The sequence below is a fragment of the Galleria mellonella genome, unplaced genomic scaffold (genome assembly GCF_026898425.1).
Source record: "Galleria mellonella isolate WM207_F2 unplaced genomic scaffold, CSIRO_AGI_GalMel_v1 utg184, whole genome shotgun sequence".
In the NCBI taxonomy this organism is placed as follows: domain Eukaryota; kingdom Metazoa; phylum Arthropoda; class Insecta; order Lepidoptera; family Pyralidae; genus Galleria; species Galleria mellonella.
The window spans coordinates 9,256,136-9,281,027 of NW_026442025.1; the positions used below are offsets into that span (position 1 = coordinate 9,256,136).

General features: G+C 33.0%; 1 protein-coding gene across 1 annotated transcript in view; it reads right to left on the bottom strand.

The window, feature by feature from the left end:
- Nucleotides 1-24,892, bottom strand: part of LOC113511996 (glutaredoxin domain-containing cysteine-rich protein CG31559-like) — a 118,730-nt gene that overhangs the window by 58,382 nt on the left and 35,456 nt on the right. The window contains exon 3 of the mRNA XM_026895741.3: nucleotides 2,886-4,494. Within this exon, the coding sequence (XP_026751542.2) occupies nucleotides 2,886-4,325 (1,440 nt within the window). The 5' untranslated portion in view covers nucleotides 4,326-4,494. The remainder of the gene's footprint in view (nucleotides 1-2,885; nucleotides 4,495-24,892) is intronic.

Genomic DNA, 24,892 nt, shown 5'->3' on the forward strand with positions numbered 1-24,892 from the left:
ATCAATGTATTCTAAAAAGATATAATTTTATTATTATTTTTTAATAGCTGTATCCTTGATTATATGTTTTACATACCCACCCACATAATTTAAGTTCCCCTTTTTAAATCAATATTTATATATCATATAAACATTGAATATTGATTTAACTAATCAATTAAAGTAATAAACAATCCAATATATCTATAAGAATAATGCTATGAGTTATGTTAATTAATGAACCTAGTCGTGATTGTGAAGGCTTAATTTTAATTAAGGTCAAATTGAAGCTTATGTCCACTGAATAACAATTAAAATACATATAATGATTGATTAAAAATAAAAAAAAATAAACTCATAATTAAAATGAAATTTAATTTAATCGATTATAAAATTGATCGATAATTGTAAGTATAAGACAAATTAATACCGAAATAAATCCTGTGAATAGCAAAAAATAATTAATTAATTGGGAGCGAATTGGGGAACTGTGAACCTCCTATAGTAAATATAATAAATAAGTGACAAGAGAAAAAAGTATTATTAAGTTAAAAATTTGCAAATAAAGCAACAATATCAATCGTTGTATGGCAAAAAAATAAAACACAAAGCAACAATAACAATGGTTACAAAAAAATAATTAATAAAATTGGTTTTAGAATTAGCGAACATAGATACAAAAAATAATAGAGAAATCGAAAATTTCCTTTTTTTTTGTATATTAATATTATTACAATAAATAAATACCTGACCGGTTTTATCATTTTTAAAGGTTTCATTTTATACTAGCTTTTTCTGTGCAATTAATTTAAGGATGGCTGAAAATTAGAAACAAGGTACAAGGTTTTAGGTAGTTTTAAAAAATATGACACTGCCAATAGATTCGTTGCTATGTTTAAAAAATATATATTATTTAATCTATTCTGTCACATTCCAATAAACTTTTTATAGTATTTAGTAAATATAAATATAATACCGTCGTTTAAAAACAGGAATTAAATTACAATTATTTTTTATACCCACGAAAACATTTTTAAATATGAAAGCAAAATAGTGGAATGTTCGAGATACGTTACAAGCGATCGAGTTTTCTTCATAAATCTCGTTCGATTCGACAAGGAACGACGTGTTCGTGGCAGGTTGTTATTAATGCTCACATTCATCTGTTACTCATGAGCATACACGTGAATGAATGAATACTAACTTGACTGATAATTAGTAGTTTACCTATATATAGCAGCTTAGATTTTCACTTGTTATGGCTATTGAAATGAAATGGAATGCATGGAAATGAAAAGTATTCGAAATGCTGGCAGAAAACTCATACTAATGTCTTAATAAGTATTACAAAATTTTGAAACGTAACATGATTTATTTTTGATATATCTTCACAAATCTAGTTCGACGCTTTGTATTCTTTAAAGGTGGAATACAAGGGAGTTACATATATGTTTATAGGATCCACCGATTAAACTATAAAGTTTGAAGCCAAAATTAGAAATAATATAGGCAGAAAAGAATCATATATTTCTAACAGGTTCTTATTAGTTCTTAATAAGTATAAATAACTGAATGGATATTAACTTTATATGAACGGAAATAAAAAGTATTCGTATGTTGTAAGTAATTGACAAGCTGAAGTCATCTTAAGCAGAAACATGTGACGATGGCCTTAGCTCTCAGACTCGAGGAAAACAAAATGTTATCGAACGTTTCAAATAGTTCCGAGTTCCGACTTATCGACTTTTCACAATTTTCTTTTCAATTCTCTAACAATACATACTTATCGGAGGCGTTGACGAGATCTTGTATTTTTTTCAACTACTTTCCCCTGCGCGATGAGTTTCATATTTCTTGTGTTAGAAAACTGGATGATTGTTATACTTCCGACATACTTACTGGCAAACGTGGGACTGTCGTAAAAGGAAATGACAATTCTCTCATTAGAAAAGCGGAAAGCCCTGGAAATTGTTTTTTAATACAATATCAACATACTGGTTAATGCTTTAAAATTATAGACTATTAAATATTGTTCCCATATTATAATTAGAGCAAGTTGTGCAGAAAACAACCATCTTTTTTAAACATTACATTTAAAGTGTATATTTTAACAATTTCTAATTACATTACAGTAATAAAACTGATGAGTATCTTATTAATAATTCTCGATTAATTACAACACTATGAATCCCGCGGCAAAATAATTAATAATGATAATGTCAGAACATTCGTAAATAAGTCTATTTAACACACTATAATCTCATGTTATAAATAACGCAATAAAACTGACTGCGTTATGGTCTTAATACATGACAGGTGGTCGAAACTTTCGTCACAAAATATAATCCGTACAACAATTACGTAAACAAACCGTTTTACATCAATAAACGGCGCTACAATGACTTATTAGTATGACAATTGCCATTGTTTTTGATGTCGTTAAATTTACAGAATACTAGGAGTAAACGTCCGTTCATAATTATGAATTGTAAATTAAACAACCTGTGTCAATTGTTCTACTTGGTACGTGTTCCTCGTCATTGTTTATATGTACACGCCGTGAAGGCTCAATATCCAATAACATTCCCATCAACGTCACGGCCGTCGAAAATGAGAATTTTAATAAACGCGAGCGTACGTGTATCGCTGTACTTTCGAATGCATTTAAAGTCGACCTCCAAAATCAGTACGTGTATAACGCACAGGTTGACATGATACTTTTAAGATTTTGTTCTACAAAACAAGAGCGGTTTAAGTCGTGACAACGTTAAAATGGGAGCAATCTCTGTTGATTGCAAGACGAACTATTAAAATTGGTGCAGCATTGATAAGGATCAAAATCATAAACCTGACCTTTGATGTCACTTGAAAATTTTGTTGCGATATTAAAAAGAAAAAAAAATTACCTTAGTCGTGCTCTGCATCTGTAAGAACGTAGCTATGCCGGCTCTCACGCGGTTCTTAACACCGCGGATTGTCCCCTTTGAACTTTTTATGGTTGATGGCGCTTCCTCGCTTTTGTAATCCTTTATACCAGCAAAGAACTCCATTTCAGATCCATCGTCACACTCACTTTTAGCACTCACACTGACACTTTTCACTGATTTATTTTCATCGAACTGTTTTTCGTTTAAATGGAAATCATAAAATTTGTCCGCGTCAAAGTAATGGCTGCTGTAACATATTTTCTCTTGTTTCTTCTTATCCTGGTTCTTCCTCTCCTCGTATGTGCTCTCGCTAATCAGCGGCGGTTTATACGAGTTCGCGGGTATAGATTCAGTTTCATCAGTTTTTTGCGCACTATTATTAAGCTGCGAAACTAAACGGAACGAAGTAAGTACGCTTTCTTTTGATATATTTGCATTTTCATTAATATTCTGGCTTGTTTCCCCTTGCTCGCACACTTCACTTTCAGTTTCAACGGTAGTGAGTTTTGCTGAGCGGTCTCTAATATCTTGAAGTAGACCTTGTGGTAGAAAGCTACTGTCTTTGTTGTTCGTTTTCCCGATAAATGACGGCATTACGGGCGCAACAGGTGGTTCTGTTGTCTGTTTCTTTTCCTTTTTACTTGTGTATTCGCTATGACTTTCGTCAGCGTGCACGCTTCCATTTAACTCACTGCTGTTGAGAGAATCACACGATATATTTGAGTCATTATCTTCGAAATCTACATCACCTTGACTGTTGCCATTTTTAGAGCCGATTACCGTTATGGAAACGGCTTTTTTCGTAGTTTTAAGATTTTTCTTCTTAGGCAGTGGTGGTGGAGTTCCATCTAAATCGCTGCACGTTCCCGAATCAAGTGTGTCACTCGGGGAGCACTGGCCGCTCGACATCACCATATTCGTCATGGAATTCACAAATGAATTGCAATATATGTATGGGGCTTTATCTTTAATTTCTTCGTTCTCTAGTATTTTGGGCCGTGTCTCGTCCACGTTGATTCTCACAAGACTGTTATTTTTTCTATCGTTTAGTTTAAATGCATCGAAATCTATGTCGCTCTTGAGATGCACGCTCGATATTTTAGGCACTTTCGGTTTGTCTGTATCCGTGTTGATTCTGATTGTGACGACATGTGGACCGTTGGTTGGGGCGTCCGAGCTAAGCGTACTCGCAGGTCTGTCTGGTTGAGTCGCCGCTATGAATACCGTTGAAGGGGTCTTAGAATTAAGGACGAGCGAGTGCATCGAACTTAGAGAGTCTATGGCCCGGCTATCTGTAGCACTGTATCCATTTACTTTCTCGTCGTTCGTAATTTGCGTGAATGTTGAGCTCTTATGTTTCATTTTGGGTGGTAAAGGTGGGATGTATTCCACGTTGGGTCGCGATGTCACTTCTTCCATCCTTGCCCTGTGCTAATAACCTGGCATAATTGAACGGTCCGTACCAGCTATGCGAGTCAGGTCCGCTTTAGATAGTAGATGTTTTATATGGCATAATGTTTCCGGTGAGCGATCGAGACTGGGTCAATAATCTACACAGCTGGCTTCTTTGTGGCGTGTGTTTATTTACCTGCAAACAAATTAATAAAATGTTAGCGTGTCAAAATTTGAGAGCATTGACCTGGATGTGGGGACTAGATTTTTTAAATAGATACTCGTGTATTGAACAATAAATTGTGTCTGTTACTTATGGAGAATATTTACTTTTCTCTTTCTGAGAAACTGGGAACTTATTGTTTTATAATTTCTGAGAATAACGAGTAATTGTTTATTCGGTCCGTCAGTTCAGCCGTTGATGCATGACGCAAAGAAAATAAGATACAGAATGTAATTATGACAACCTATATGGAGAAAAAATCGTGAAAGCTTAAATAAAACTTGTTATATATAGTAGTATGTCAACATTAGTTGGCAGATCTTAAAATAAGAAGTAAATTTAAACTAGCGTTATAGAGAGCTAAGATTTGATTTGTGTGTTTGTAATGAATGAATTAAAAAAATATGTAAGGGATATTAAAAATTCAATTACCTTTATAAAGCTACATTATCAGCGAAAAAACATGAGCTGCTTTTTATTTAAAAAAACCGTGCAAAGTCGGAGCGGTCCGCTAGTTAATCATATTTAGTGCAATAACTGAAAAATAACATGTTCACAACATCCTAATAATAGGGTTATCAGAGAAATATATGTATTGTAGAATTTGTGATGAATGTAACACAAACTACTGAATGCATTATAATATTTATTATATAAAAATACATAGTAATCCTTACTAATAATATTACAAATGTGAAAGTGAGTTTGTTTGTTTGTCAAAAGTACTTTTAACTGGTTAAGAGTTTTGACTGCAACATATGTGGATAAAAAATGAACATAAGTTTTAGAAATAATATAGGCTACATTTTATAAGTAAACATAACGTATTAAATATAACAAATATACAAATTTGGTGGGAGTACTACCATGCACCGTGATATCATCTAGTCCTAAACTAAACCGAGCTCTATACAATTTCCTATTTGTGTTGGAATTTCTTGATGGAAGTTCATTATATCGATTGTTATTATTTAAAATATTTGTATTTGTTTTACTGTTTTTATTAAAGTGTTTTTATTATATATACACATAATACACACTATCGTATTATCTAAATAGGTCTAAAGGATGAAGTTTCGAACTTGGTCACGTGTATAAATATTAAAAATATTTAAAAAAAGATATTAGAAAAGTGCAAGTATTTTAAATAATATTATAATTTACCGGTGACGGAAAACATCGAAAACAAATAAAATTAATAAGTGCTGATAGTAGGTTCGCGCACTTGCTAGTTGGATTTTAACACGCTTAGTGAAAAGGTTTCTTTAATGGTGGAAAACGGAATGGTAACACTGTCTACGCTATCGGTGTACGTCGGTAGACCAGTGAAGGATGATAAGTGAAGATGAAAGCAGGTCAATTCAAGGACTATCGTGATGAGTTTCTCAAAAATGAACCAAAATGTTTTCCAGGAGGAACTGCTTGGAAGGCAACCTGATTGAGCATATTTCCAGCAAATGGGGCTGTATTATACTATATTATACTATAGTATTCCACTACTAGCAATCCCATTCCCCACTGGCGTATTGCGTGCGTGTCGAATAGTATGTTCAATACACCTGCAACAGTCGACATAAGTATGCCCCTAACTACCCCATTAAGGATATGAGTCGTGAGCATATTTTTTTTATATACACCTAAGTACTCATTATTGCTGTTAGGTAAGAAGTTGCGATAGTTAGTGAAATAGATGGTTTACCGTTCGCAACTTCACGATTTGTTTGCAATTGCGTAATGTTTACGTGATGATTTAAAATAACCACTTACCTACATTTTAATATCGGTCATAGTACATAGATTGGGTCACGTATTGATATAGGTGACAGGGGCTTATTGTGAAGTCAATCAGTGCTCATTTTGTCTTTATAATGAAACTAGTTTTTCCTTGTGACTTCTTTCGCGTTTCGACTGCATTTTGACCGGAATCAAAAGTAGCCTATGTCCTTCTCCATAGAAGTACTATGAGTTTATCAAATTTGACGTGACGATTAATTGAGTAATTATAATGTAAAAAGGTGACAAACAAATTGACTTTAATTTCTGCATTTATAATATTAGTAAATAAGTTGCCAAAACCTAAGTTGCCAAAACCGTGCATCCAATAGAACCGAAAATGAATAAATGAATGAGTATATTTTATTTGCATTATACAATATAGGAAATAAGCAAGACAATTAATAAATATAACGATACAATTGTATAAGACAATAAGGCGGTCTTATTGCTGAGAGCAATCTTTTCAAGACAACTTTAGGGTAATTGACTAATTGTTGTACAAGCAGGTATTGTACAATTAAGAAAATTAACAATGTATTAAAAATGAATGAATGAATGGAAACTCTTTATTGTTACCTTCAAAGAATGATATAGATTATAAAGATTACATACAGTATCTATACAAATGTAAAATTATCGTGTACATTATAATTTGAAAAGAGTAGCTGTTGAGTTTGTTACGGGTTCTTCTTAGATAACAACATTCCTAACCTCCTAGTGCGGGGGGAAAGGGATTGTTAGTAATAGAGACTGAGAATCTCATTGCTAGCAATATACCCAACCAGGTCGACCTCCTCCCGGTTCCCCCTGGAAACTATCATGGTTAATTCCTGATGAATTCATCATGATGGGCTAACTGACCTGTTTTCATTCTCATCTATCACCCTTCACTGGTGCTCCGCCAGCGTATCCCGTTAGCGCAGGCGGGGTTACCATACCATTTTCACCCATAAAAAAAAACACGAAAGGGACAGAGGTACCCAAGCAATCGACTTTTGTACCAAATCTCCCTCTGGTATGGTATTATATTTCTATTCTATTGATTATCGAACATACAATACCGAATTGAAGAATTCAATTCGATACTAGTCCAGTAACCCAATATACAGATATCGGAGCGCTACTAATATCACCCATGCCTACACAGAATATACTGTGCCGGCACATATGCCATAAATCGTGGCTTACTTCATTACTAAAACTACAGTGACAGACATATTTTATAGCTAGACATTAACTATAAAATATGTCTCAGTATTTTATAATTACGAGAATATTATTACTCTGTATGATAAGGTAAGATAGTACTACTATAACCAATTTAGTAGTATACTATTCATATAGTATATAGTGGCGCACTCTAGTGTCAAGAACTTCTGACCTCTCACAACTAGGCTAACTTAACAAGAATAAATACCTTGATGGTGTGACGGTCTAACATATCATTTTATTTTCCAATGTTCACGGATTTGATTCCCGCACATACAAACAATTTGTATTCATAAATATGTCTGTTTGTATTGTATACTCATAAATATGTATGTATACAACATCTACTTAATTTGGTACTAGTATGTATATAGGCGGATTTATTCTTTAAAGGGATTTCTTCTAGTCAACTTTGAGAACCCGAAAGGAAAAAGTATCTACAGGGTTTGTATATAAAGTACAACATATATGGTGCATAAATCATTATGATAAACAAAGAATTATAATATAAGTACCTATATAGTTAATAATAGAATATAGATAAATAAAATTATATATATACACATTATTATATATGTGTTATATTATTATTATAGATAGATAGATAGATAGATAAATACTCTTTATTGTTTCCTCCAAAAAGTTACAATAGTAAACTTATTATAAATATAAATAATTACAAGAAATAATCACAATGAGAAAACAATGGGCGACCTTATCGCTAAGAGTGATCTCTTCCAGGCAACCTTTGGATGGAGAGGAGTAATTATAAACAGTTTGGTGGGAGGCACGATGAAAAATTTTGTTAGTTCTGAATATGGGAGATGTGATACATATAATAATATAAATATTATCCCTACTCATTATTATATTTATATACATACACCTACACACACATATACATATATATATGTATATGTGTGTGTAGGTTTTTTATTCTTTTGTTTAAGCTATGACGGCATGGACGGTCAGTGCCATTCTGATATTATTTAGTAGAGAATTCTAAAGTTTAGCCACTAGCACTGTGATGTATTTTTAGTAGGAGTATAATATAGTATGTAGTTACGAAACTTTATTTATTTATTTAACTCTTTATTGCACCAAAAACATAAAAATAAACAATGACATATTATATAAACAACATTAATAAAATAACGATCGTTAGCACAATCCTTAACTATCCAGAAAATAACAGTTTCCCTTCGAGAACGTTACAATTATGGAAAGTTCTCGCCGACACCGACTGTTATATAATCTTCACGGCACAACGATAAACACCATGGGTCAAAAACCATAACGCAATCAAGCGATATTTATAGCTGAAATCACTCAGCTAGACGTTTCATCCGTGGAAAACCGTGGTAAATTATATGACATTACCAAATCGTAAAACGGCATGTGGTAGAATTTGGAAATTTCTCTCGAGCGTTGATAAGTTTGTAAACAAAAGTTTCGTATAGGTAGGTTAAAACAGTTTCGTTATTTTTAAACAGAGTCACAATTATTTGTCTACTGCATTACGTAATGGCTAAAATTACTTACGTAAATGACAGTTTTTAGACTAAGTAATGACTTACTTCAAAATTTATATACAACTTAGAATGGCAAACAAGCTGACGGCCCACCTGATGGAAAATGGTAACAGAGCAGTACCATGGACATAACAGAGTATACTGTTTCGCCCATGATACCCCCCATGCGTTGCCACTCCTGAGGACTCAGGTATTGTTTCTCTGTACCCAGTAAATTTACGCCATATCCCACCCTTCAAACCGAAACACAGCCATGCAAACACAACTGCTTCACGGTTGAAACACTAATGGGACAGAGGTACCCAAGCAGTCGACTTTTGTACAAAGTCTCCCTCTGGTAAATCAATAGGTAATGGCAAGTTAATTATGCATAAATTAAAAATAAATAATAATAATACGATTAAGTTCATATAAACTTATATAATTTCAGTGGGTATCCTTTTGTGAATAGTAAATACGAGTAGATTAGAAAAAAGATTTTGTTTAGAAAGGATTAATGTTCTTTTATTTGTTAATTTCTTTTACTTTCTTTTTATTTTACATTATATTTCTTTTCTTATTTTTGTTAAATTATTATAAGCATATAATTTATATTATACATAGCAAGAATATTGTTATATGTGTTGTACGTATAATTTATTTTTTGTTCGTAATAGATAAATTCAAGAAATATACAAGCGATTTAAAAAAAAAACGTTATCAGTTATTAACATGGACTGTGTTTTATTTAAAAATATATACGAATAAGGGCAGCGTCGCTAGTAAAAAAAAAGAAGAAAAATAAAATAATTGAATCTATAAAAAAAAAAATCAGAAACAACTAAACGTAATCTGCGATGGTACTTTCTAGAATAAGATCATCATACCATACAACATTTTTAACTACAGCTATTAAACGGAATTCCCTTTACTTCCAAAACAATGACAGATGGCACGGCATCGACCGATCAGTTACACCCGTTCAATTATTACAAATTCAGTCAATATTAATGTCGGAGCAACAGCGACGCGAAAGCAAGCAAAAACACTTTCCCTAATAAAGTATCGAGACGAATTGGATTTTCTGATAAATTATCTGCTCTACATTGGATATTCTTTTTATCGATGCTTATTACTTCTTGATTAAGTTTGCTCGTAATGCTGTAGCAATTTCTCTAAGTTAGATATAATAATACTTATATGTCTAGAGATTTTCTATCTAATACAAATTGTGGTCATATTAATATTTTTAAATTGACTGAATTAAAGTTTTTTTTATACTTCTGAGGTGGTAAACAAGCATACGGCTCACCTGATGGTAAGCGATTACCGTAGCCTATGAACGCCCGTAATACCAGGGTTATTACGCACGCGTTGCCGACCCTGAAAAAACCTCTTTATGAGACCCTCTTGAGAAAAGCTCAGCAGGAAGCTCATTCCTGAGTGTTTGTGGGAGAAAAAATCTCTGAAACCGCATTGTACACGATTATTTAGGCTGTGGGGTATAAGAGTAAACTCTTCGTCGATGATGACCCCTACGATAGTAGAAAGTGGCTGTGGGCATCATATTGAACAATTTGGAATTCTTTTCTTTAATAAGGTTGTGAATTTATCAGTTTAGTGTTAAAGCAACGATACAGGCTTTTATTATAGGTTCTTATTTACTAGATCTTTTTTTTTCATATTTAACGCTCATAATGGATGCCTTAACTGGACATATACCAGTAAGGCATAATTATACTATACAAGATGGGTCTATCTTTAGACACATCGTACAAATTATGCAGTGACGAATCGGAATCCAGGAAACACTTGATGTGCATCTGTGATTCCTTGGCAAGTATGTGTATGAATCTACTGGAAACAGCTTTATTTTTTATTTTTATTTTTAGATAACTGGGATCCATTCTTGTTAGTAAGTGTACTTAAAAACTATGTTAATACTTAATTACTAATAATGATCTAGTCCTCTCGGAGAGCATTTTCACGAGAGGACTATCCAATTTATTAACAAACATGTTCAGGATACTGTTGCTACTCCCGCGTATTCGACACAGATTCCCGCGTATTTATACAGAGTCAGAGAATGTAGATATCACAAAGGTACATAGGAGTTATAAAATGATAATAAAGGCAGAGGGAAGCGCAAAAGATCCCAATGGGTCGACGTGCAACGGCTTTGCTGACCCCATACGCAAATATATGATACTAGACCTTATTTTAATATTGTTAGACCTCTTGGAAAAACTTCGGCAGGGAGCTCATTCCGTAACCTGAGCGTTCGTAGATAATGTATGTATTAATATAGGAATCATGTATTAATATTGGGCTCATGTCTATAGGCAACGGTTACCATTTTCGATCAGATGGACTGTCAGCTTGTTTGCCATTCTAAATTGTATAAAAAAAACATAGATTTGTATTAATTGCATTAAAGATTTGAGATCGTGTAACTATAGGGCAGTATAATATAAACAAGTTAGTACCTCACTTTTTCTCTTTTTTCAAGATTTCTTTTTATTTTCATCTTGATGCTAGCTATCTTAAACATGCGTGGAATTATGAAAGTACATTTATGTGTAAACTATCGTGATAATGACTCGTAACGACTGGCATACATCTTCATAACATATATGGTGACATACGTAGGTTTTTAACAGAACTGACATAAACTAAAAATCCTGTTTTTCTTGGAAAATTGAGAAAATATTGACAAATCAGAATATTATCTAACTTATGTAATGAAACCATTTAAACTCTGATTGTAAACAATTTAGTAAATTGGACAAAAAAAATATGAAAAACATTTTTAAAATGTTAATAGTATTTATACATAAATTGCCAAAATACTAATTAAAGAATTTGAAATTTAGTTAATCGAAACGGGTAATCGTGTTTTTTTTATAACACAAGAACAAGGAATATGAACACCCGAAATAATGAAGGAATTGCAGGCGTGACACTTCGCCGAAAGCGAAGATTTTATACCGACAGTAGATAGATTGACAAAAAACGTATTTTCTTAAACTGCTAAAATACAGCAACTTTTTATTATTATACTAGTACTTTATGTGTTCTCGAGTCATTATATAGTAAGTAACTCAAAAATTTAAATTTTTGAGTTAATACGATACCATTTTAAAAGTACGTATCCTTAGTGAAATTCTAACATTATGTAAGTCAAAATTTACATAGCAAATCTATTTCTCCTCATATTGTAATTTTTTTCAATAGTCTTTTAAGTATAGGGTGTTCGTTTAAAATAATAAATTTTTGATTAGCGCAACTGATTCTACTTTTAACAATCCAATCGAGTCAAAACATGAAAATTGCAAAAATTTACTTACGTACTGTTAGAACTTATACGGTATACATACATAGTTATATGTTAATAGACATATCCCGTGGTTATTGCGTGTCCGTTCCCTGCGACATAGCGAGCATATATCGTTATAAATCAAAATTTCTCTACAAGTTTCACTCTACTATCATGTTTATATTTTGTATAGTGCGCGGCGTGAGAAACTCTGCTATAACATAATGTTTTATTAGTTGACTAGCTTTATCGAGCAGCTTTGCCCGTATAAAGTTATATATACTTATGTAAACTTCTAAATACATATATTATACACTTTATTTATTTACTTTTCATTATACTACTTAAAGAATATAATAATTTAAAATAAATGAATTTAAACAAGATTATAAAATGTTGACAAGGTTTATTTGGGTTCAATTCTATTTAATAAGATTTCGATTCGATGCCATCCTGGGAAATTTCATAATTTAAATATGTATAATATATTAACTCAACTTATTACCAATATATATACCATATTTATAATATTAATATGATAGTTTTAAAATATAATTATACGATAATGTTAATTATTAAGACAACATTTTCTAGTAGAAACAACAAACATTCGACTACTTTTTCAAATGACTTTAAGGAGGTTCTCAATTCGTTCGTATTTATTATTATTATTTTATTTAAAAGGATATATTTACGTTAAGCCCTAATTAATAAAAAAAAATATATTAATTTTATGACTTTAATTTTATCCAATCGATTAAACACTTTAGTTTTGAAATCAATATCGCTGGTTTTGCTATAACTGAACATGTTTTTTTTTTTAAATACAAACTTAATTATTTTTTACAGGTTAAGTACTGTAAAACATACGGTAAGTTGTTGTAGACATAACATATGGATGCCTACAAAATCATGTATTATACATACGTTGAATTAACTTTTCGATATGAATATGCATTTTATTTTTCTTAATATTTTGATAATTAAAATTATTCTTTAGTATGTAAAATAATTAAATTTAATCTTCTTTTACTGTAAACATGTTATTAAAGAACAGTTGCTGATATTTAAATGTTTATCGTCAACTCTAAGACCCATTAAGGCTCATAAATATATAATAAAGAAACTGTACACCTGGCACACAGTGAAAGTGCCACAATTGTCATAAAATTCAACAGTTTGGTTATATAAACTCGAAAATACTGATTGACGGTAATTTCGTATTATTAGTTAAGTATTTTGTACGTTACTATTGTTTGTAGTCACACAATAATGTTAGAAATACTCAAATTTATTTCGAATACATTTTCGAGCAAATATAACGTGAATTCGAGTTTAGTCATGTATTGAATTTAATGGTTCTATAATAGATGACAAACTAGAATAACATTTATTTTATGATAATGTAGTCGATTTATTTACATGGCAATATATTCAATTTATAATATTAAATACTTATTAAATACTAATAATAATATATACAAATTGTATATATGCTTATAATTAACACTTTGTGTTTCATTCATTATATAGATAAATGATATTATTTAAAATAATATTTTTAAATGAAAACATTAAAACTCGGCACAAATAGAAGTAATTAATATCGTGTAGTTGTATTTCGTTAACAGAGAGACACATTACACTGGGACACTTACAGCTTCAGTTGAGCCAGTTCCTTTTGCCTAAAATGAGACAATTCTTATTTCTATAATATTTTTGTATTTTCTATTGTATTTAATGTGTTTTTTCTGGCTAATAATAAATTTTCTATTCTATTTTATATCATATTATAATCTACAAATAATTAAGACAAAATGAAAAGAAAGTCATTGCAAGTTGAAAGTTTAAATAGAATTATATCGGAGCGGTCAATAATGTACTATAAATGTAACTATCAAATAGTTTATTAATGTAAAATAGATGCAGTTGAATTATTAATTATTTACGCTATCATTGAATATACAGTGATGTTTCTCTAAGAAAAATTTGGTAATTTTATAGAGATGATATAATAGAAAGGCATTAATTTACACAACTTTAACTAATCTCACATTATACTCGTATATATGTTGTATGTTAAGTATCGAGCAACAAAATAATATTTGAAATGAATGTTTCGGAAGTATTTCATAGTGAGTGGCATTATTAATTAGTACAGAGAAGGTAAACTGTGATAAATTTTTAATCATTTAATGTAAATTTTTATTAATTGTTTATTGCTTTCGATGTTTGAATTAATATATTATTCAAATATCGGAAGCAATATTGTCAATGGACAATAAATAGCTAAAGTAACAACTTTCAATATTTAAAATGTTTATGAATTTATTATTTTATTAATCTTCTATAAAAAGTTTCTCCATTTGTCAATAATTGAATCTTTTTCGTTAATGTTACATTTGAGTTTCAAATTATTATCGAATTAACTCGAAACTGTTCCGTTCGAGTTTTGTTCTGCCGACCGTAGTAGTGGTTATAGCCTGGGGGCTTTTCTGCGTAATAGTGTATTGTATTGTCAAATGTAATGGTAATAATGCCATTTGTTTTGTGTGTATGGCAAATGATTGGATAATGATTCTGTTGATTGTTTTTGCGAAATTTACACAACACCAATATGATGTACGATATGAAGGTAATAAGGGCTCTAATCACCTGAGGTATACTTGTTCAGAGCCCGTGTCGATTTCTAATAAAATATATATATCCTTACTAATATTATAAATTAGTGAAAGTGAGTTTGTTTGTTTGTTACCTCTTATATTGTGCTACTATATATATTATACTAAATTTCATTATTATACTAAACTTATGCTCATTTTTTATTCTATATCTATATATGTACATATATATTACATTGAGCGGGCCTTTTGTACCACATTTTATTGTTCAATAAAAATTTAAATATATATATATATATATATATATATATATATATGTATATAGACAATTTTCATAGTGATTAATTAAGCTGCTAAGGTGCTATGAGATAACAAACAAACTTATTTTCACATTTATAACATTAGTAAGGACACAATACCTTCGGGGCACGGCCGTAGCGTGAGTGTTACAAATATTTGAATACGAGGTTTGTCCGGAAAGTACGTATAAAAGTTTTTTAAAAATTTTATTTTACAATTATTCAGGTAAATCAATTTTATCCCCTTCAAAGTACTCCCCCTGTGACATAATGCACTTGTGCCAACGCCGTTTCCACTGTGAGAAGGCTCCTTGAAAGTCCTCTGGTTGTAGGTTTCTCAGCTGCCCCGTCGTAGCTTTTTTTATCTCATTTATGTCCCCCAAATGCCGCCCCCGAAGTACCAATTTGGTTTTTGGGAACAAGAAGAAGTCACACGGGGCCAAATCCGGCGAATAGGGGGGTGTTCGGTCACCGTAATGGAATTTTTACTCAAAAACTCACGGACAACAAGAGAGGTGTGGGCAGGGGCATTGTCGTGGTGAAGAATCCAACGCCCCTCTCGCGCCAATTCTGGACGAACTCGTGCCACACGAGCTTTGAGGCGTCTGAGCACATCGACGTAGAATTTTCCATCAACTGTCTGGCCTGGAGGGACGAATTCTTGATGGACAATCCCCCGAACATCGAAAAAAACAATCAACATTGTCTTGACATTTGAGCGGGATTTTCTTGATTTTTTTGTTCGTGGTTCCCCGGATGTCTTCCACTCTTTGCTTTCACGGCCATTCTTGCCGAGTTTCGAGAGAAACTTGATTACGACGCGCTGCTCTTCAACGGAAGCGGGCTCCATGCCGACGGGGTTTCGTTAAGAGGTAACTTCACAGATGGCGTGACAAGCCAGTTCGCACCGCACGGCGGTCAGACCAGAACTGAAGCATTGTTAGGGACATAAGGAAGGGGTCCTGCGCTTACCTGGCCTCCCCACTCCTCTTTCTCGCATTCCAGAACACTTTTATACGAACTTTCCGGACAGACCTCGTATGTCATTAATTCTGGCCTTAATACAGCCCACGTAATTACTATTTACCCAATAACATTTTGATGATAGTAATTAAGCATTTTTTATAACGGTCCAGAGCTGTAAATTCTTTAGCTGAGTTTATTAGTACAAATTTTAATTACGAATCTAATCAAACTAATGTATTAAAGTTAAGTAATTCGATTTAAGATTTGATCATACTGTATAAATTTAATGGTTGTGCTCTTATACGCAATGCTCTATTCAGGGGTAAGAGGTTGTCGGTAATGGGGTTTTACGGCCCTATTGCTGGTAGTATAATCTGTCAGGTCATTCCCCATGCGGTTTCAACCTGGAAACCACAGTGGTTGTTTGTTCGTAGACACATTTTCGTTAGCCCATGTACATGAGAATAATGAAGACGCAAAATGTTGCTGTCTAAGCTTTCTGTTATTGTATTGCTAGTATTGTATTGCTAGTAGTCATATATATATACTCTATTAGATCGACCTCCACGCGGTCCTCCATAGTTTTCTATGGAGGACCGCGTGGAGGTCGATCGGTCGTCGAGATTAATTCTTGATAAATTCGCTACATTGAGCCTACTCTAACGGCATAATTCTCATATGTCATCGTTCAGTGGAACCCGCCAGCGTATGTCAACAGCACAGCTGTCGTGTAGACTCGGCCTGAAATACGCCACCCCTTCCTTTCCCGTGAGTATTGTAAGAGGCGACTAAGGGAACTTTATAGTCGAGGGATGGGCAGCAGCGTCCCTCTTAAGACATTACCAAGTTCTAGCCGCGGTTGCCAACCCATCTGCCATTCGCGCAATTACGGGCAAAACCCCCTTATGGGGAAGGCTTATGTTCAACAGTGAACAGTTAATGACATGGTATTTTTATTCCTTTTTTATCCTCGTCCAAAAAAAAGGTATGACGTTGCAACTTGATGTCTTTTTTCTTTTTCTAGTCTGCTAATTGGCAATCTGTTCCTTATAGAACAATAATCCAATCTGCTGTTTGGATGTCAGGTTTAAATTTTGTCAATAAATGATGAGGCCAATCCATTAACCAACTCTCAGTCTCTGCCTGTAAATCTTTCTACCAGTCCTTGGATACTGTGTCTTTTTAATCGAGAGAAACTAATGCTTCCCGATCCCTGTAATTGAGCGGCCAATTCATTTCTATGGCTGTTCAATCTGGACTGATAGTTTTTGCTGAATGTCTCGATTTTCTGTTTTATCGTTTTCAGTTTGATGTCCATATAGCAACATGATGTCTAAACCAATAAGATATACATATATTTTAATCGTCGTAATAGAGACGGTAAAGGTCTCATGGACCTTCAGTCGCTCTATGAGACTTCTCCAAGAGTTTGGAGGTTAGGGTACTTTCAGCACTCGCCCTTGAACGCACTGTAATGGATCTAAAAAAAACCTTTGGCTTTTTCTTCCTCCTGCCCACCTCGTAAGAGACCTACCGTGAAGATAAATCGTACGACAGTAATGTTTAACAGTATTAGTCACTCTGTCCTAATTATAATATAACCGTGTAATGACTTTCATTTCATTACAACTGAATCATTATTTGCAACATTATGATCGACAATTCCATTCCATCTTTGATTATGCGATTTTGTACTTTGATACATGGTTTTATAGCATATATTATATTGTCAACATAATTATTAAAAGTCATTTGTATTTTATTGTATTGTACAGATAAAAATAATATAAAATGAATTAGTTATGACGCGGTGATGAAACAAGGAAGCGTGATGATTTATGACGTACAAAATGACCGCTAAGTTACAACAATATAAAGTAATACGTGTTGTGAGTATGTTGTCGTTAGTTCGTTAACCTAGAAAGAAACAATATAACCGATTTCAATCTTGACAAATTTACATGGGACTGTTATGTTATTCTGTCTTATCTCTCTTTAATACGGTACTTCGGGGAAAGGGATTGTTAGCAATGGAGTTTGATAGCCCCATTGCTAGCAATATACCCTATTAGGTGGACCTCCACGTGGTTCCCCTTGGAAACCATCGTGAACAATTCTTGTTGAATTCGTCACGATGGGCTAACTGACCTACTTCATCCTCGTCTATCATTCTTCACTGGTGCCTAGCCAGTGTATACTGATAGCGCGGGTAGGGTTACCATTACATTATCACCAACTAAAAAAAAATACGGTACTTCGGGGGGAAATCTCCTTCGAAATCCTTTTGGAGAAGGCATATGTTCAGCCATCTCCAAATGGAGAGTTTTGCCAGTAGTTGCCAAGCTTGGCAGGTGCATTAGCAACCGCAGTCGAGCTATGGTGATGATTTAAAAGGGACGCTGCTGCCCATCCCTCGACTATTAAGTTCCCTTATTCGTCTCTTCCGAAAAATAAGAATGGCCAATTCTATGTCAGGGTAAGTATTATATTATCTGTGGCCAGGGGTTCACAGCAATAAACACTTCTTCTTTTCATTTAAGAGTTTCCTCTTGTTGGTGCAACTAATTCACTTTGTTGGGGCTGAGCCGTAAGCTACCAACGGGGTCCACGGGTGGTGGATAGTGGAATGACCATCAGATATGGTGGTTAGCTCTGAATATATAGAATAAAGAGCCCCCAACCAACAGCGGTAGTGTCAATAGGATGTAGTGGAAATCTTGGTGGTACAAGATTACCTATAAAAAGCTACAAGAATCTTATGACGATACTATGATATGGCGAATAAATGCCGCCAGTAAATAAGCATTCCTCTGATATGGGGCAGCAGCCATATCAGTACTGGTAGAAGGCCGAAGAAGAGACTTCTGGAAGGGTTTCTAGTCAGCGATCAGAGGGCAAAATATCGGTCGTTGAACTGCGGTGCAGAAAGCAAGATGGGAAACTACTGCACTATAATCCCATAAGTAGCAACTAATAAACACTTATCCGACACAAATTAAAAACTTTGCTTTTCAATTCAAACCCTTCGAACATTTTACAACGTGACTTCTAATAAGAACATTACGTCATATCGATCAAGCTTAAAAATTTGTGTCAAGTATGAAATAATTGCAATAATCATTCCTACATTCAATTAGGCAAATATTTTTTTTTATTCACGTACAATGTAAAAAAAAAGAAACATCCTTGACACACCCGTGTGATTACGGCGTATCTGACAGACGTGTCGATTTGCCAATAATTCTATTGGGAATTTTAAATATAGTTAGCTTGAATACGTACATATTTGTGTCTTATTTACTTTTGAGAATAAAAAGGCAAATAGTTTTTTTCTTTACATAGTTGTATTCTTACTAAAATTGTAAAGAGGGAGTTTGATTGCTTGTTACCTTTTTTTTTTCTTTTTTTTATATAACTTAGAATGGCAAACAAGCTGACGGCCCACCTGATGGAAAGTGGTAACCGTCGCCTATAGACATGAGCAGTACCATGGACATAACAGAGTACACTGTTTCGGCCATGATACCCCCCATGCGTTGCCATTCCTGAGAACTCAGGTGTTATTCCTCTGTACCCAGTAAATTCACGCCATATCCCACCCTTCAAACCGAAACACAGCCATGCAAACACAACTGCTTCACGGTTGAAACACGAATGGGACAGAGGTACCCAAGCAATCGAGTTTTATACAAAGTCTCCCTCTGGTAAACCCTATAGTGCCTTAATGGCTTAACCAATCGCTATTAAATTTGATGTACATGTACTATATGCGATGGAAGAGGATATAGGCTGTCTTTATCCTGGCCAGTAAAAATATCCTGGTCATGTGGATAAAGTCGCGGGTAAAAGCTGATGGAATGGAAGTTTACTAGTCTTCTTTTTATGCAACTTAGAATAGAAAACAAGCTGATGGCCCACCTGACGGATAGTGGTAACCGTCGCCTATATTCATGAACAACACCATGCTTGACCATTGTTGAGAATTAAAAAGTTATGCGTCTTTACCGTGTAATTTCATTGCTATATCCCATCCTCCAAACTGAAACACAGCCATGCAAACGCAACCGTAGAAACACGAATAAAACAAAGGTACCCAAACAGAGAACTGTTGTATAATCTCCCTTAAGTAAATGGCATGAGATCATACTTTGTGACAAAATATAAGAAAGACATATTCAGCAGCAGATAATAGATGGATAGTAATGACGACGATGATAGTAGAATATATTTCATCAAATAAAACGTAGAATTTTCGAATGATCTAACAATAATATATTCTCGTTCGCTTCAATCATTTGGCAGTAGATTCATAGATATATTATATATTACTTATAAGGTGTGTGATTACTATTATGAGATTCTAATAGCTGTGGCCTTTAAATTTACGCCCGATACCGACATTTACGTCAAAAGTCACGCAGTCAAGGCCGCGCCGTAAGGATGCGCCCGCGCCGGCCCGTACAACAAAAGCAGGTGCGCCCCAAACATACCAAGTGTACAAAAAAAAAAATAGATGCATGGTCAACATGATAAATTTTTTTTTTATACCACTGAGGTGGCAAACAAGCATACGGCCCACCTGATGGTAAGCGGTTACCGTAGCCTATGAACGCCTGCAATACCAGAGGTATTACGCGCGCGTTGCCGACCCTGAAGAAACCTCTTTACCCCCCTTTTGAAGAACCCCATGAAATTCAAAATTTATTGTTATTGCTATTAATTTTTATGTTGATATGTGTGTATTATTTTTTTAATACATTTTCTAAAAAAAATATTATTTTATGAACAATTATTTGTTAAGATTTATCTAGAAATATACATAAAAATGTAGCAAGAGTTATGCTTAAGTAACTCTAACATTTAGGAAAATCTGCTTGAATTGGATTACTGGTTTTTAAGGAATCAAATGTATGAACATTTTATTGATAGCACTACAAAACACTGCAAGGTGATTTAGTGCACGTACATAAATAATAAAAAAAAAATACTTAATGTAAATTTCGTTAAAATATAAATTAGTCAATCGATATAAAATGTGTATATTTTATTTATATTACAAATAAATGTTGAGAGAGATTGCTTAGAGATAAGGCCGCCTTTTGTATCACTTCTTATTAATATTAACTATTTTATTTATTACTTTTTAAATGGTGTAATAAAGCGTAAATAAATAATTATATTAAATAATTTAAATATAAATAATATAATTTGTTTTATTTTAATTTACGCGGCAAAATGTGTGCATATTAAGTGTTATATTCACAATAATAGAAACAGTTGCAAATTGCTTCTGAAATTGTAATAATGGGAATATTTCTTTATAGTTGTAGATATTTTATAAAATATCGCATCCGAATTTGTTGTGCTGATTTTAAATACCAAACGTCCGTCTCCTTCACACAATTTTTACCTGTTTCCACCTCTGTCCACAACAGATACGACTGGAGATCATGCTTCTAAACAAAATGTTATCTTAGATCTCTTTTTGTTGTTTGACCAAGATAATGAAAGCGAGTTGAAAGCTTAGCAGTATATTGTTTCGGTCGACTAATGGGAATTTTAGTGGCTTGATAATGTAACCGATATGGTGTTAATGTTATACTTACTACGTTACCTAATTACCTATTAGTAAACTTTTTAAAAAAAAAATTCCAACCGGCTTTTAAAAGAAGAAGGTTCTCAATTAGGTTTTTTTTTATGTTTGTTACCTCATAACTCCGTAAGTTATAAAATTTTGATTTTTTTTTATTTGATATATTATAATCGTAAGACAATATTGTAATGTCTAGTAATAGTACGAATCAATATTGATTTGTTTGTTTATTGTGTAACCAATATATGTGTTTGTGTGAAATGAATAATTAACATATCTTGTAATTTACAATTTTGCTCTGTCCTTTTATTATTATTATTATTAAAAATCCTTAATAGGGGTAGGCCTTTGTTCAATAGTAGAAAATTAACGGCTGATATGATAACGATGGAAAAAATAATTCAAAAAAATTTTTTTAGAAGATATAAGAAATTTCACGTTATCTCATTCTCTATAAATTACACTGTAGACACTCACAATAACTTGGTGATAAAACCTCAGTATTCCATTCCTTATCCGTGTCATTTATAATCAATGTACTATTACCGTAAGATCACCAAATCTTATAAATTATCTAAAAAGCATAAAAAAAAAAACTTGTTTAACACAAGCAATAATATACATACATATTTATAAATCGTGTTTTTCCTAAGACCTCTCAAGATTATATGAACCGGTGTAGCTGTTAGATATAAATTTATTTATATCATTAAATATTTTACATATACTTATGTAATACCGATGAAAGTTAGGTAATAGCTTTGGAGAAATTGATTTCATCTTGTTTCATGTTTATATATTGTATGTGAGGAATTTATGAATTGTAATTTATTGTAATAAAGTTTTAATTTTATGTTGTAATATTATTTTTGTGGATATTGTGTAGTATGTATGGCTTTGCCATGTACCGAATTATTATATGACAGTTCGGAAAGTATTGCTCCGTATATCTCTTCAAGTATACTTCTATCTACAAATGACGATAGCACGTATAAAGTGTTCGGTTTGAAGGGTGGGACATGGCGCGAATTTACTGGGTACAGAGGAATAACACCTGAATCCTCAGAAATGGCAACGCATGGGGGGTATCATGGGCGAAACTGTATACTCTGTTATGTCCATGGTACTGCTCATGTCTATAGGCGACGGTTACCACTTTTCATCAGGTGGGCCGTCAGCTTGTTTGCCATTCTAAGTTGTATAAAAAAAAAAGTAAATTATGAATTGATTTTAATAAAATGTCTAAGGGACCATTTTGTAAGTATTACTTTTCAGATAAAACAACTAACTAACAGTAAAAAAGACAACAGAATTGTGAACCTCCACCTTTTTTTAAAGTCGGTTGGTCGGTTCGGAAAAATAATTGATGCGCGTAAATGTTCAGAGAAAAAAACAAACAATTGTTTGATTATTGAGTAGCAATTATGTGTAATATTAAACCGGTTTTTTTTTAATGAAACAACGAGAATTGTTATTATGTAAGTGTTTACTTAGTTTGTTTCGATATTGACAACCTCCGTGGCATAGTAGTAGGCACATTGCTTTGCGTAACGAGGTCCCGAATTCTGTTCTCAGTTGGATCAACACGAATTTTTCTGCATTAGTTCCAGTTTAAGTATTCTGGTTTGTACCTCCAAATGTACGTCACTTGCTTCTATATAACACCCTGTGTTGGAAGAAGAGATTGTTAACTATGGGGAGGTTAGTCCCCATTGATATCAATATATCCTATCAGGTCGACTGTCACATGGTTCCCCTTGGAAACCGTGACTAATTTATCGTTGAATTCGTCACGATGGGCTAACTGACCTGCTTTTCATCCTCACCGATCATCCCTCACTGGTGCCCCGCCAGTGTATATCGATAGCAAAGCCGTATCATTACATTGTCATAATTAAAAAAATAACACCCACAATAAACAATTGTTATGAGGAATTATGATTAGCCATGGGTAATATTGGATATCTTATATGAATTGCATTGCAGGAAATCAGTGGATGCAGGTAGCTTAGGGCTGTTCTTTATGGCAGTCTATGGGAAAGACTTATGTTCAAAAGTAGACGGATAATGGCTGAGATGATGAAGATGATGACAATATTTGTCTAATAAATCCAATTAAATTATTCCTTTGATTAATTGAATCATGAAATATGGGACTGTACATAAAAACTTTTACTTAAGCAATTAAGTAACAAAGTATTATGCCCATAAAAAAAAAGTATGTAGGTAGGACCTTAATTTCAAATCCGGCAGTAAAACGCTTTCTCTATGTATGTTTGTTTTTTTTCGCTAATATTCACCATGTTATGTCATGAGTTGATATTGAAATCTAAATAGTAGTAAATTTTACTTAGAGTCTACTAGAGGGCACCTCTGTAAATGTTATTTCAACTAAATTAGGACTTAAAAAATCAGAGCAGCTAGAAATTTTGAATAATTTCCATATTATAATATTTGAAATACACTGTAGGGAATCGCATTAAGCGATGAAAAATGTTTGCAGGTAACCTATCTACATATCTGTTTCTTTATTGTCGACGCATCGACGTGGATTGTTAAAAATTTATTTCCATACTAATTAGAATACCACAAGAAACACTATATAACGCCATCTAGTCCAAAATTAAATGAAATTTTTATTGTGAATCTGAAGCTGGAATTACAATTGATAGATATGACCAAATATTCGTTGGCGCCTTATTCACAAAACTTGATATCCAAGGAAGCAAACTTGACAGATTAGCTTGAGGATCTTGATAGATAGATAGATGGTACTTATTTATTATTATTTACTATTTAATATACTTTTATAAGTATCTCATAAAATGCATATAGTTTCTCCTGTATGAAAGCAGGTTAAGGTTATTCGAGCACACAGATACAGTTACATCAGGCAGATCAAGGAAAATTCGGTTTTGTATCAAGAGTTGAAAAGACTCGTTGAAAATTACACTGAGTACAAGAGTTCCATTAACAAGAGCGTGACACTTAAATATGAATGAATGAGAAAAAAAAGAAAAAAGGTTATCCAAGTGTATTTTTTAAATTCTTAAGAATTTTGGGATTAAATCTTTTTAAAT